The sequence below is a fragment of the Bremia lactucae genome, linkage group LG4, assembly GCF_004359215.1.
Source record: "Bremia lactucae strain SF5 linkage group LG4, whole genome shotgun sequence".
Lineage (NCBI taxonomy): Eukaryota > Oomycota > Peronosporomycetes > Peronosporales > Peronosporaceae > Bremia > Bremia lactucae.
In genome coordinates this window covers 3,549,176-3,563,633 of record NC_090613.1, presented here as the reverse complement: position 1 = coordinate 3,563,633, position 14,458 = coordinate 3,549,176, and the positions used below count along the sequence as shown (strand labels likewise).

Here is a 14,458-nt window from a genome sequence, read left to right as displayed (position 1 = left end):
GTTGCATAGGCCTCTCGCAGGAGCACATCCTTTCCGGTGTCCTGCGTAGAGTTCGCAACTGTGCGTGTACGCCAGTCTATCCAAGGCTGGTACTTTGCCAACCATGTCATGCCTAAGATGAGGTCATACGGACTCTCCATACCTAGCACTGTGAACTTCTCTTTACAAGAGAAGTCACTAAAGCTGAAGGCGAGTTCTACCTGAACTCCCTCAGACTTATGAGCGCGCCGTTCGCGAAACGAACGGTCGCCTTTTCTCGCTCACCATCCTGCCAAAGCGGCTCAAATATCGCCGGTCTCTTTCTTAGAGCCGCGAGTTTCACAAAATTTTGTGATGAACCCGAATCCATTAGGAGGGTCATCACTTGGTCATAGCCTCTTACAAAAGCGCTATAGACCAGAAGGTTTGAGGTCTGAAATTTCGAGACCTCAGGGACTATGCTACCCATTTGTTCCACAACTCTGAACTTAGGGGTAACTTCAGAGCCCGCGCCAGCAGGGCATCCCGCCCCTACTGCGCTCCTTCATTTCCCGGCCCCTCAGTGGTCGATGCAGAATTCATGCGTCTCGCACGCTGGCTGTTGCCATCGCCCTTCGGAAAGGGACTCCTCTTGCTGGGCATCTTTGCCCGAGCAGGGATCCTGGTATAGCAGCGTGCCAGCACATGGCCGCGCTTGCCGCATTTATAGCAGGCAACGTTTGCATTGTCCAACTCAATGGGAGTGGCATCTTACCTCTCGGCCGACGGCTTATACCAGCTTTTGCCGAGGCACTGTTGTAGCATTGCTCCTCGACCAAGGCAATTCGGATTGCCTCTTTCATCGTCGACGGCACTTTCTGAAAAGGGCCTGTCGCGATCGGGCATGCCGTAGTCCGTTCAAAAACGTGGGAACTTTAATATGCTCCGGCGTCGGACCTACGGTAATGGACGCCGATAGCGAGCTTATCTCTTGCACATACTCTTGCAGAGATCGCTTCACCTGTCGCGCTTTAAAGAAGCACGCCTGAAGCAAAACTTCGTTGTTCGGCGGCTGATACATGGCGTGAAACTTTTCTGAAGACCGCCCATGAAGGGAACCCTTTCTGTTTACTATAAGCGCCGAGTAAACCCACTCTGAGGCCTGACCGCGCAGGTGCGACATGGCGTACGACACAATCCGGCTGTTGTCCTTGATGAGCTGCGCGACACCGCATAGTTACACGGGTAACAACCAGTGGACAATCGTGTGCGCTGCAGTTCCATCGAACTTCGGCTGGTCCATCCGAATGGCCCTCGGCTGATGCGGCCGGGCAGAGAGCATCTCAATGGTCCTGCTGAGAGCCTCGCTCCGAGCCTGCTCATGCCTCAGCTCATCCTGAGTCTGAGTAACGGACTCCGCCGCAGCATGACCTTGTGCCTCGGACGCGGCCCTCCGCTGTCCGAGCACGAATGCCTCAAACTGCTCCAACTGTGCTCAGGAGGACTGCACAGGAGCCTGGCCAGGGCTTGTTCACCAAGTCCCTGCGCCATAAGCCCTGCCACCTCCCGATGATGTTCGGAGAGGCCAATCAATATTGAGGCTCATCCTCACGTACACACGCAGAGATGCGGATCGTGGGAAGGATGGCAAGTGCTACCAAGAGAAGGTGGGCACGTCGTAATGCGGCCACGCTTTACTTAGACACACACCCTAGCACAGCGAGGAAGCGGTTAAACCAGCTTCTCTTGCGTGCAATGAGGTAGTTGTGGTGGGCGCGTTAGCGTCCTCACCTAACGCACTAAGTACTTAGGTATAGTGTCGTCATGGGAGCGGTAATCCGGCTCCTCGTGCGTACTTACTTAAAAGAAAGTAGTTTTTAGACTGATTTATATTTAATCGCATTAACTATAGATTTCTGGCGGCGACCACATTCGTTACCCATTATATATGAGATTTTGGTAATTAACTATTTTAAATAGGATAAAAGGGTATTTTACCCATTAAGTAAATGTACCACAACAACGGTTCTTCAACCGATTGGTGCCCCGTTACACCCTCCCCCATCAGACTGTTGACACCGAGTGACAACATTCACTTCATTTCCTCTTTGAGGTTGGAACAGAAACATCTTACCGTTTGGTTGTGCTTTGCATTCCTTTGTCGCAATTAAGCGTGAGTCACAGACTCTTAGCACCTTCCTCGAGGATAAGGGAATGGTGGACTACGAAAGTCACTCTCCATCCGAGGATGAGGAAAAACAGCGTTGCTCTTGCACGCTTCCATTTCCGGATGAACGTCGGCGGGCCCCGAATCCGTTTCCAGAACGCAGTACCACCGATATCTTAACTGCGTTGAGCAGGACACAGGACCACGAGTTTAACAAAATTTCGAATCCGCTCATTGAAGAGCAACAGCAGCCAATGCTCGTAGAGGAACAGGCTCGTCGTCAAGCTGCAGAGATAGTGAAAGCTAAAGCTCATAGTGAACACAGATTCCCTTCACTTAGTGCGAAAGAGCGTCTCAAATAGATCGCGGGTCACAGTATGGCCATCTCGATCTCTCGTCCCACGGCGAGAACGCCCGAGGAGCTTGCTGCTCACGGTGCTCTTCATGAGCGATACTTTACGCCAAAGGTAACGACGCGAAGTCAGTATCTAATGCGCTTGCGTAATCAGGCCCGTGGGTCTTCGGTGACCTCAATGAGAAAAAATCCGATCGTTTGTATCCAAACGAGTCAAAGAGCAAAAACGAAGCCACATTTGAAAACTGGGTCCAATGGGCCCGCCGCCTCCGCAATATTTGGAATATAAGAGAATTTGCGGATGTGGCTGATGTTCGTTTGGAACGGAAGCTTCGCTTTGATTTCGCCAAGCTTAAGGGCTAAGGCCAGTCACGTCAGGAATTCATGCCACAAAACGAGGAAAGTCCTAGCCGATATTTCAGTGCTTCGATTGGCCGTGCAACCATGGAACGAAGCCGGACTGAGGCTTAAGATCCACCTATTCCCACTTTTAGTGGTGGGAAGCGTCGTTTGACGCAAGTTGACCCTGAGTTTGGCGCTCAAAAGCGTCAACGGCGTACGGGCAATCTTGCCGAAGTGGAGCCTCAAATCTTTAAGAGTTTTTTAGAAGAGAGGTACCCCAGCCACTTCACCAGATACTGGTATTGGTCCTTACGACGCTGCCGCTTTTAAAGTTTCTCCACGTGTAATTGAAGGTTCCACCGCGCATCAAGTAGTGAGGGAGGGGGCCGAAATCTCAGCGAAATCATTTGATTCTCTAAGACACGAGGTGCAACTTTTTCGTGAGAGCCTTGCTCGGGTTGAGAGCTCTTTTGAGGCGGTTCAGAACCGTCATTTGATGCTGGAACGTCAGCAACCTCGTTTAGAGGGCTAGCTGGACATACTGGTGAGGATGTAGGAATCTGCGGCACGACGGCCTGTCTCGGCGCAAGATCCTTCAAGTCCACGTGGAAAGGGTCCAGATATGGCTTAAGCAAGCCAACGTAAGGCCCTGAGTGTGTGTGCAGCTTGCTAAGAAGGTTTAGCGTGTAAGCTAGACCCTTCTTGGCCACGACCGTAAATGGTTCAATAAAGCGCGGGCGCAATTTGGTCTTGAAGACCGCGAAAACCAAGTTAGTAGGTAGGGTTTTAGTGTTTAATAAAACTCGGTCTCCGACCATATAAAAGTTAATACAGCTTCTGCATTTGGCATTTGCTTGTTGTTCCATCGTATCACTTACATATCTTAAGACACTAAATCGCGTCGCGAGAAACTTGATTACTTGTTTCTGAACGGTAACAGGGCTGAGCTGATATCAGCAAGCCTATCGGCTATTTTTTCCCCACCAAACCCTGAGCCACGCAGCGGAATCGTTAATGAACGCGTGGGTGGTTGAGACCAATGCCATAGATCAGCGTAGAGCCTGTAGAAGCATGTTCAGCGTTATTGCCAAAAATTTTACCACTGGGAGCGTTGATCTCCAGCGCTTTGGCGTCTTTGCACACACACTGCGTAAATTGTCTCCAATAACGCGATTGACACGGTTAGTCTGACCATAGGTCTGCGAAAGGTCCAAGGTGGACATGTTCAATCTGGTGCCAAGCACTCGGAAAATCGATTTCCGGAATTTACCCGTGAAACGAGGTCCCGATCAATGACAATTGCCATTGGTAAACCACGTTGTCGAAACATGCAATCGATGAACAGCCTTGCTATACCTTCACCACCAATGGTATCCGGCACAGCCGCTAAGTAAGCCATTTTGCTCAATCGGTCAACAAAGTCTACTATGCCGGAGTTACCGGTCGAATCTTTCGGTAGACCGAGAGCAAAATCCATACATATGGACTCCCAACACCCTATGAATACGGGCACACTTGCCAGTGGCACAGCAGCATGTACCGAGTGTTTAACCCGTTGGCAAGTTTCGCATGTGCAAACGTATGTGCTGACCCATTTATAAAGTTTGGACCACCAATAAATCTGGCTTAGAGCGCCGTGGGTCTTTTCTCTACCGAGATGACCACCAAGGACAATATCGTGTGCCTCATAGAGGACTAGGTACTTCAAATCCTCATCATGAGGAACAACGACGCGCGGAGGATACGCAGCGTCCGTGTAATAAAGCAATAGGTCGTCATCGATTAAAAATCGATGTAAAGCTGCACGCGAACACGCCGACTATTTAAAACCCGATTTAGTGCTCTTTAGAGCCTGTAGCAGAGCTACGCACTGTTCATTCTTGGCGTAAGCCGAACGGATTATTTAGTGATAGGCGATATTACAGCCATTAAAGGAAAGGGCTTATAATCCGGCCTGCGTGATAACGCATCAGCCAAAACATTTTGCTTACCAAGCTTATATTTGACCTCGAAGTTGTATTCGGCGTAAAGGATAGACATCGGGCCATTATATGTGAGAGATGGGGCGACTTAGTCGCAGTGCATAATGACGCGTGATCTGTATATATTGCTACCAGGTGTAGCGCAGGTACCTCGCTCCTAAAGTCAGAGAAAGACTTTTAGACTCAGAGTCTATAAGTTCTATAGAACTAATGGGTTCAATAACTTAGGGAGTTGTACAAGCTATTAAAGCTTAATAAATCCTAGTTCAACGGATTCAGGGGTTCGTAGAACCAAGTGTCAACTGGTACCTTGGAAAGGCTTATATCTCTCACAGATTAATGCGCAAGCCTTAGGAAGGCACTAGACGCTTCAAGATCAAAAGGGGAACTGAATATTATTTGATGTTTGAATCTAAAACCTTACCCTAGCTACTATAAATTTGATTTCGGTCGCCAGATATAAATCTGGCGGCGACCCCAATTGTAACCCATCATAAACGGGATTTAAGTAATTTACTATTTATAAAGGATAAAAAGGTATTTTATACGTTGCCCATAACGTAAATGTACCACAACAACGGTCCTCCAACCGATATGTGCCTTATTACATACCTTCTCTTCCCTAATGCAAATTTTGTTGGAACAGATAATCTTATTGCAAAGTTACGTTCAAGATAACTAGAGTTTTTTGAGCAGATGAGCAGCGCCAAAGGCTGTTGCTTCGGTGGGTGTACTTACTTTGACCTCTCTTTCGGTGAGTCCCCTCTAGGTTCATGCCGGGTGAGTTCAAGGCAGGCGTGGAGGCGCGCTCCGTGAATTTCCCGCGCAGGACGACTGTAACGGGGCACTGCCGACTTGTACTAATTCAGTAAAAGTCCACTTCGCACTGCTTCAGTATGAGTGGTGGCTCACGTCACTTCACGTACACATAGTATGTGCAGAGGAAGACTCTCTTTAAAACACTTGCTTTTAAGAGGGTTCCAAGTAAACTGTATTTAATATATTTAAGATCTTTTGTTTCTATATATTTCTACTAACTTTATTATTCAATAATACAAAACGTATAATAAAATTTTATCTGTCTTTCTTTGCGCGCGGCTACTGCTGACTGGACCGCGAAGCAAGTAGAAATAATGACCTATATCTATCAATGAATTAGCTTTTCGAATGTTGTTATGTAAAGCAATATTCCCAAAATGTTATCTGCCTTTTAGATAATATTTTATTAACAATCTTTAAGTGTTAATTTAATGTAGTGATAGCGATACACACTCCCCTTAAACGACAATTACTCTGACTTTCATTGAATAGAGTGGTCACTACAAGACCACTTAAGTGAAACGATATTGATGGGTCAGAACGATCGTTTTAATTTTATCGCATGGTTAACGGGTCCATGCGGTCAGCGAATAGTGCAGAACCATCAGCTGCGGTACCTGCAGCCACAGGCGACGCATCATTGTCTCTTGTGGCAGACATTTCGTCTGCCGTAGTATCATCTTCTCCCGCAACAATTAGTGTTGCAATTGCACGTGGTGAGTCACCACGTAAGTGCGACCTCTCTTTGCGGTCAAATATGAATGAGTCCTCTCACTTGAAGGCTCAGAGTCAGTCGCGTGACGACGTTCAGGCGACTAATGACTCTGAGCCTTCGAATGAGATGACTCAATCGGATAATCGTGCTCACAGCGTTGATTCACATGTTGGTGGAACACATCGGACTTGCCCTTCAATTGATGATTGGTTGGCTTTTATATTTCTAATCATGACACCATTTTGATGCACAGGACAAGACCACCTCCCAGTATACTTTGGAGGATTTGTCGGCCCCGAGTATCGAATCCGGGACCTCCCGTTCGCATGTTGGTGCCGACGATGAGGATATTTGTATCGCCAGCGCCGTCCCCCGTGCCGTCACCCGCACTTATTCCTGTGCGTGGTGATGACGATGGCGTAAGCCATCGCAATAAAAGTTCCTCTGATACCAATGCTTCAGCGGTTACCCATCAGGGGAGTGCAGACAATAAAATATCTCGTCTTGCCCCTGAGAAGAAGCCGTGGCTTTTGTTCGAACGGCTAGTCAGTAGCTTGTCTGGATAGACTACTCCTCACATTAAATATTTCTTATATATTGCAACAAAGCTAGATGTATTTGATCCCCGCGCGAAGAACTTTCGCGCTGAGGAAGATTTTTGTCTAGATGATTTTCTGAAGCATCGATGGTATAGTGGCAACATTAAGCGAGATAAAAGTTCGTTGACGCAAGCCTGAGACGCGTCTATTCGCAATATCAAAAGACATTGGACGCAAAGCCTGGCTTCACAAACTTAACGCGAGTGGCGTTAAGTTTGAATAACGAAATTCAACCGGCAAAATTTAAACGGCATCGGTTGTCTCATGAGGCAGGACATACATGCCTCTCGTGGGGTGATCCCTGTCCGTGCTGTGTCGACAACATGAATCGAGTGAAAGGGGATATTTTTTCTTTCTTTGCCCTGGGGAAGGGCTCGCATCTCTATCGAGATGCGCGATGCAATTGACGTTTTGCATTTGATTTACAAGCGCCAGAGGTGCGTGTTTTCCGATGGACCTTCTGTTTATCGGATGGGACTCGTCATAATGATGGACGAGGCCCTCAACGTCAACACCAGCTGAAACTAAGGCACCCAGCTGTCATGAGAAGGTAAATAACCGCGCAGCGAACAAGGTAACTCGTTCGCCGCTTCTTCACATCACGGTGATTACGATGCGTTCCACAAGAAAACGTTTACCACCGCGGCAATTCACTAATGGATGTGGTGGAGGAGGAAAATTAGATTCGATATATGTGTCGGATCTAGAGTCGAAGATCGATAGACTCGACCACTTCCTCCGTATATTGGAGGAGGGTCTTGATCACGAGCACGGCAAGTGTCACACGTTGGAACAGACGGTGCAGAGTCACCGTATCATTCGGTAAGGAGACCTTTCGCAAAGCGCGTACTCAATGTTGGAGTACGAACGGAAGTACCACGCTCTTCGTGACGAGCTGTCACCAGCTCATCGCGATTTTTTGACACTTCGAATTCGGCATGAGAATCTCGAGACTCAACAGGAGAGTCTAGTTCGTGATCACAAGAATCTTTCAAAGATTTTTAAAGGGGTGGTCAGATCCGTCCGGGAAGAAACCGATGGTATAGGCAAAGCCAGCCGACGTAAGACGTTAAATGCGTTCGCATCCTTCATGGCAATTTTGTTGTGTACGCATTGCCTGTGCAATGCAGGACATGGAATAGCCCAATGAGCTTGGGTAGTAGTTAACTACTACTCCATGTTTGTCTGCATTCCATTTTCGCCAATCCACTGCGTTAGCAATAAAATTTGTAATTAACGGACTACTGATTCTCGAGCCAGCAAAATATCCATTGCTAGCTCATTTGTCTTGTCTTTTTCAGTGCGCTTTGTGCGCACTGCCATGAGGTTTATCTCTCTCCCGATGTCAATTGCTTCGGCATCGACATCATACGCGTCGTTGGTAATTTCGAAGCGTTATTAGCATAAACAGAGCGGTTTTGTTCGTGCAAGCCCCCACTAGAGTATCCCTCTTATTGGGTGGGGATGCGTTGCAGACGCATGCACGGAATTGTTAATGGCGAATTCGATCATCGGTTAAAACTCGCTTTAATTCGGATACGATTGGACGTAACCTCGAAGTATCTTTTCGAGGACGCGATTTACGCGTTCCGTTTTGCCATCTATCTCCGGATGATCAGAAGTTGACATAGTCAGCCGTGTTTCAAGAGATCGGAACACGGATTGCCAAGACTCCGCCGCCAACCGTGAATCTCTGTTGGAGACCAGTTCACGGGATCAACTGTGGAGTCCGAATACCGTGTCGATAAAGACACGGACACAGCTCGGAGCCGTGATTAGCGCTGGTACTGCAGCAAGATGCACCATCTTGCTTAATCTGTCTTCAAAACAAGGATTTCATTGTCTTTGTGATCGTCTTCTATTTCCCGAAGACGAAATCTATAAAAACGGACTGCCAACATTCTGCTCGGAAGAGGTAGAAGTTGTAGAGGTGCACGGGATGAAGTGCTATGCTTCACCCGTTGACACATCTCACAAGCACGAATGTACTTGGGCACGAACTGATACTGGCGGGGCCAGTAAAAGTCGCGACATACTGTGAGATAAGTTTTCTCACGTCCACGATGCCTAATTTTTGGTGCATATTGATATTCATACATGATGCGCAAGCGCAAATTATTGTGAGTTGGGACGACGACACGTGGAGTGTTGCCAGCAACCGCTGTGTAGTACAGTAAGCCGTTGCGTGTTGTGCATCGATCTGATGACGATCTATATGAAGCCGTTAAATCTTTAAAATATACATTGGATAGATTCATTAATTGATCCATTCAACGCAAAAGTCTGTATTTATTGAATAGGCTTTCATTATGTTATTAATTAAAGTTGACGACGAAACACTTGTGACGAGTAGTGGGATTATTTTCACTGTTGGAATGCGGAGCCGGCTCGAAATCGGGTCGGCGTGACAACGCATCAGCGACGACATTATGTCGACCTGGTTGATATTCCACGGAGACATTATAATTAGCGAAGAAGGTTAGCCATCTTGCCATTCTTTGCGAGAGGTGTGGGCTGTTTACGGCCGTGCGTAATGACGCATGGTCCGTATATACGATGAACGGTCTATCTCCGAGGAGATAAACCCTAAATTTAGCACGTGCATATTCACGGCAATGGGGTAATTGCATTCAGCTGGTTGCAGCTGACGCGATTGGTAACAGACGACGCGGTCCGCGCCATCCGTACCGTATTGCATTAATGCACAGCCGATTGCGAAATCGCTGACGTCACAGACCACATGGAATCGTCTCTCTTGATCTGCAAATGAAAATGAACGCTGACATTCCGCGTTTCATAACCATTTCTCGTCTTGTTGTAAATTTCTAATATATTTCTTGAATGATAAAAAAATCAAGAGACGAGAGAGATCAACTGTCATCTCGGCATAGTTGCGTGAGTACTTGTACAACTACGCCTCTAGCCCAAGCATATTTCAAAGTCCCTTGACATCGACTGGAACTGGTTAGTCGGTAATTGCCTTGATCTTATCGGGATCAAGGCGCGCGCCGTGTTTACCGACGATGCACCCAAGAAGTGGTATTCGCTTGCAGCGAATACACACTTCTTGAGATTTGCGTACACCTTATGATTTCGCACAAGTACAAGAACCTAACGAACGTGAGATTTATTAACTTCCACGTCTGTCTTTCCGTCCTTAGCCCGGCTATGGACGAATACATCGTCAAAAAACCTCGGTGCGAATTCTAGCACCGATCTCAACAGATTTGTTACGCATCTAGTCAATGTTGCAGGGGCGTTACTAAGCTTCTCTGGCACTACTAGCCATTCCCAGAGGATCCCACTGGGAGTGCTCACTGATGTGTACTGGATGTCCCGTTCACGTAGAAGGATCTTATAAAATCCATCCACAAGATCCATAGACGACAATATGTACTCTTAGGCATATTATCTATGATTACGTCTTTTGTAGGTATCGGCGTTTGAGCCGGTATTGTTGCAGCATTCAGTTTATTGAATACGTGCACTTTCCGCCACCCTCCTGTGGCCTATTGCACACAAAAGGTTGGAGAGCTATGTGGGGAGGTTGACTCCCTTACATGGCCCGCTTTTAATAGATTGATAAAGAAATTTTCGATCGCAAGTATTTGTTTACGTGGCAGTAGCCACTGCTTCAGGACACAGTACTTCAAGCCCGGTTTGAGCTCGATGCTGAAGTCAATTTACTGCAGCATAAACTATTTGAGGAGATTTATCCTCAAGTACGTGGGGACTTATCCCCTCAACGTCTATCGACTGTGACAGAAAATATTTTTTTTTTTAAAATATAAATTAACTCAATTAAAAAAAAATCACAATGGGATCCTCTATGGTCGACTCTCTACTCGACCTAGGGTCATCGGGTTGTCCCTTTTGGACAACCGGTATATTTCTTGAATGTCGCCCACTAGGCGTTCATTCATGTCTCAATCCACTTGACTTATTCGAGTGGTAGATCTTCGGCGCTGCCTGTGCATTCGCACAGCCGCCGACAGCTGACTCCACAGTGTGATTAGTCATCAGACTGTGATCTTGTGCAGTCGTACTACGACCGCACCACAAGTGAGGTCTACGCACTCACTCGTAGTACATCCACACACTTGTAAACGCTCCAAGACGTTCATCAGATGGCCATGATGAACAAGTGGCATGCATCTTTAGGGATCGATGCTGCCAGCTGATTCTTGGCTCATACTTCTGAGTCAAGGTAAAGTAGGATGACATCAAATTGTTGATTCAAATCCAGTACGATGAAATCATCATTATACTGTTACTCATTAACGTGTAGTGAAATCTCACTACGCGTTTCATCACTGTAATCGATGCGCCTGTCGCTAAATGCACCGTTATCCTCGTTGGAGGGATGTCGCGCTCAACATATTTGAGCCTACGACCCTCTAGCGACTGGCGACGAATAAAGTTTTTTGACGCCCCTCCATCCACTAGGGCTCTAATTGACAATTCATATGTCGCTTTAACTTCTAGATGATGAGGAATATCTCATCGCCACAATAACAAGATGACTGTGTGTCTGGAGCAACTTTAGTCAAGAGATTTGCAAATTCTCAGGATCAGTAAGGCGTTGCGCCCCTACTGACCCCGACCGTTTTTTTGGCGGTCCGCCTCGCTGTTACGATTTCGCAACAACGTCGGACCCGCGACCGTCGCCCTTTATAGGATTTTGTCCATAAGTACATTCAGTACCCCTCGGTACTGGGCGTAGGGCACTGCACTCATGAGCGTAGTGACCTAACGTTTGACAGCGATTGCCTGTCTGCAATCGCTTATTGCTTGAAAAGCGAGGTCTCTCGCTTTCGACGAAAGAGATATCCAAAAGTTCTGGATCTCTAAGCTCTTGTCGTCTCGGAGGACAGTACGATGACGAAATAGCTTGAGCCTGTCTCAAACTCTCTTCGACTCCCCTTTATTTAGAGATGTCTATCTTTAAGGCTTCCAGACGACGCGTGTGCGTCAACGCAGGTACAGGGGTCTGTACCTGTTGCAGCCTTAACTGTTCTGCGTGTTGAGAGCCTTGCTGATTAAGCTACTTTTTTCTTCGCATCATTAAGTTAATGTTGTATGAGCTTGGCGATGGCTGAATGGAGGACATCTCTGTCTAAACTGGAGAGCATGGTCAAGATGGCATCGTTCCCTACGGTTGAACTCATTCGTTCGACCGCACTCCTTTCTATGTCACTTAGAAAGGAGTAGCTATCACGCGAAACGTGATGCGTATTTCCAGTATAATCTAACATGTCCATGTTAGATGGCGGAACTGTGGTCCTTGGACGGACTACAAAGTGCTACCAGGTGTAATGGAGCACTGCCGACTTGTACTGCTTCAGTACAAGTCCACTTCGCACGGCCTCAGTGCGAGTGGTGCCTCACGTCACTTCACGTACACTAGTACGTGCAGAGGAAGACTCTCTTTAAAACACTTGCTTTAAAGAGGGTTAATTAAAAACTGTATTAATATAATTAAGTTCTCTTGTCTATCTACTTAATACTAAGTTAATTATAAACTACTACAAAACATGTACTAAAAGTCTTATCTGTCTTTCTCTTTGGGCGCGTCCAGCGCTGACTGGACCGCGGAGAAAGTAGATATAATAGTCTATATCTTCTAATGGATAATCTCTTAGGATATTACCATGTAAAATAATATTCTCCAAATAGTATCTACCTTTTAGATAACTATATTAATTAGCAACCTTTAAGCCTTACTTTCATGTCACGATACACCCCGTTTATAGCAGACGGAATCATCAATCGACACCGTCTGAATTGCTACTGCCATCACGTCTTTCATCATCTCGCGTTTGACGCGGGAGCGAGTGTCGTTTGCCCGACCGCAACACTACCAGACGTGTGAGCGCTGGGTGCACACGGAAACAAGCTTTGCTTATTCGTGTCGCTGTGGCTACAACGTCGCAGCGGTATATAGACTCAACCATTGTTATTTCGCATAGCATTTCCGCGTCAAAAAAAACGCATACGGCTGTTGCACCTCCATTTTCTTGTCGTCTCGGTGGACGATATCTATGCCAGTTTCTGCTGGCCTTATGGATGTAGCACGAATTGCAGAAAAAAGTTCTTACCACCTTTCTCTTTTTGCTTTATTCCCTTGTGCATGCTTTAGCTAATATGCTTTGAGAGATGCGGAACCATGTCGTAATGATGATGACAGTTGCTAATACCTCTTCGTACTTGTCGGTCTATCATGAGGAGAAGGCATATTGTTCTCACTACTGCTATTGTTTTCGATGCTGATTATTTCAACATCGTTATCAAAGTCAGCAAGTCAATCGCTTTTACTGAATTGCCCACTTCAATGTTGAATAAATCAACACTGGTCACCTTCGCATTGACTGTTGAGGTAATGCGTAATGAGCAAGTACGAATGCACTCGACGCCGTGCGGTAGCCCACTTTAGTTCAACTGCAGCTCATGTCATGCAAGGTTCCGAGACGCATTCATCTGCCGTCTAAAGCACCAAATGCCGCCTTTCTCCGTCATATCGCACCTCTACAGTTGCGACGAATGAAATGAATCGGCGTCGAAACGAATGTGTGTATAGTCGGCTTCTCATCGCTGATGCTGCGAAGCGAGATAGTGCGAACGCGCCTTTTTCAAGCAAACTGAGACTGTACTTGATGGGGCGGGGCAAGTTCGCTTAACTCGGCGTAGTAATGCTCAGTAATGTGCTACCGCTCCTAAACAGGCATCGTAACCCAGCGTCCGATTGGAGCTGCCGCCATTGCGATGATCTCGGATTTCACGCAATGCACAGACAGTCCGCTTTTGTGCAGCCGCGACACAGTTGCTTGTTTGATCTCAGTGCTGCGCCAGGAATAATATCTTCGGGATCGAATTGCGCCATCCAGTTCGGCACGTTGCTCAACATTGTGCCTTTTTTCACGAGCAAGCGCCAGCCGAGTCCAGATCGATTGTACCCAAGCGTCCAAGATGACTCGTTCGGTGTTGTCGCTTCCGATTAACACTCCCAGATACTGACAGTGCTCGCCTTGATATTTGAGCGTGAGCTCATATGTCGACGGGCTTGAGCCGAGTGAGCGAGCGAACTGAGGCATGATGATTGAATTATAACGGTTAATATTCAAGTGGGATGCACTTCCAAACCCATAAGATCAAGCCAATTGTTTGTTTGCCGCCATTTATCGATGAGGACTGCAGTGTTGTTTATGTTTCCAAAATAAAACACTTTGCGTTCGAGTGACAGATATCGCTCGTGAGCAGCGTGAAGCCGCAAATGTGTTTCGCTTTGTCAATAAAGCAATAAAGGGAAGCGAGCGCGATAAAGAACAACAGCGGCGCCATTAAACAGCCCAGACGAATGCCACATAGAACTCGTTGTCTTGATGACAGGAAGCCGTGCACCGAAAATCCGCCGGTGGTGCTGCGGTGCAAATTCGAATGAACCGACGCGAGAGCCTCATCCACTTCTGCGCTGCTGTCTTGAGCATACAAGCTGTATGCATGTTATAAATTGGTTTGTAAGCT

At 46.9% G+C, this 14,458-nt stretch overlaps 1 protein-coding gene across 1 annotated transcript; it reads right to left on the bottom strand.

Annotated features, from left to right (window-relative positions):
- Window positions 1–13,650: 13,650 nt before the first annotated feature.
- CCR75_003374 (uncharacterized protein) lies at window positions 13,651–14,028 on the bottom strand (the record flags this gene model as incomplete). Its single annotated transcript, XM_067961470.1, has 1 exon — window positions 13,651–14,028. The coding sequence occupies one exon, from the start codon at window positions 14,026–14,028 to the stop codon at window positions 13,651–13,653; it is 378 nt and encodes a 125-aa protein (XP_067816229.1).
- Window positions 14,029–14,458: the final 430 nt, after the last annotated feature.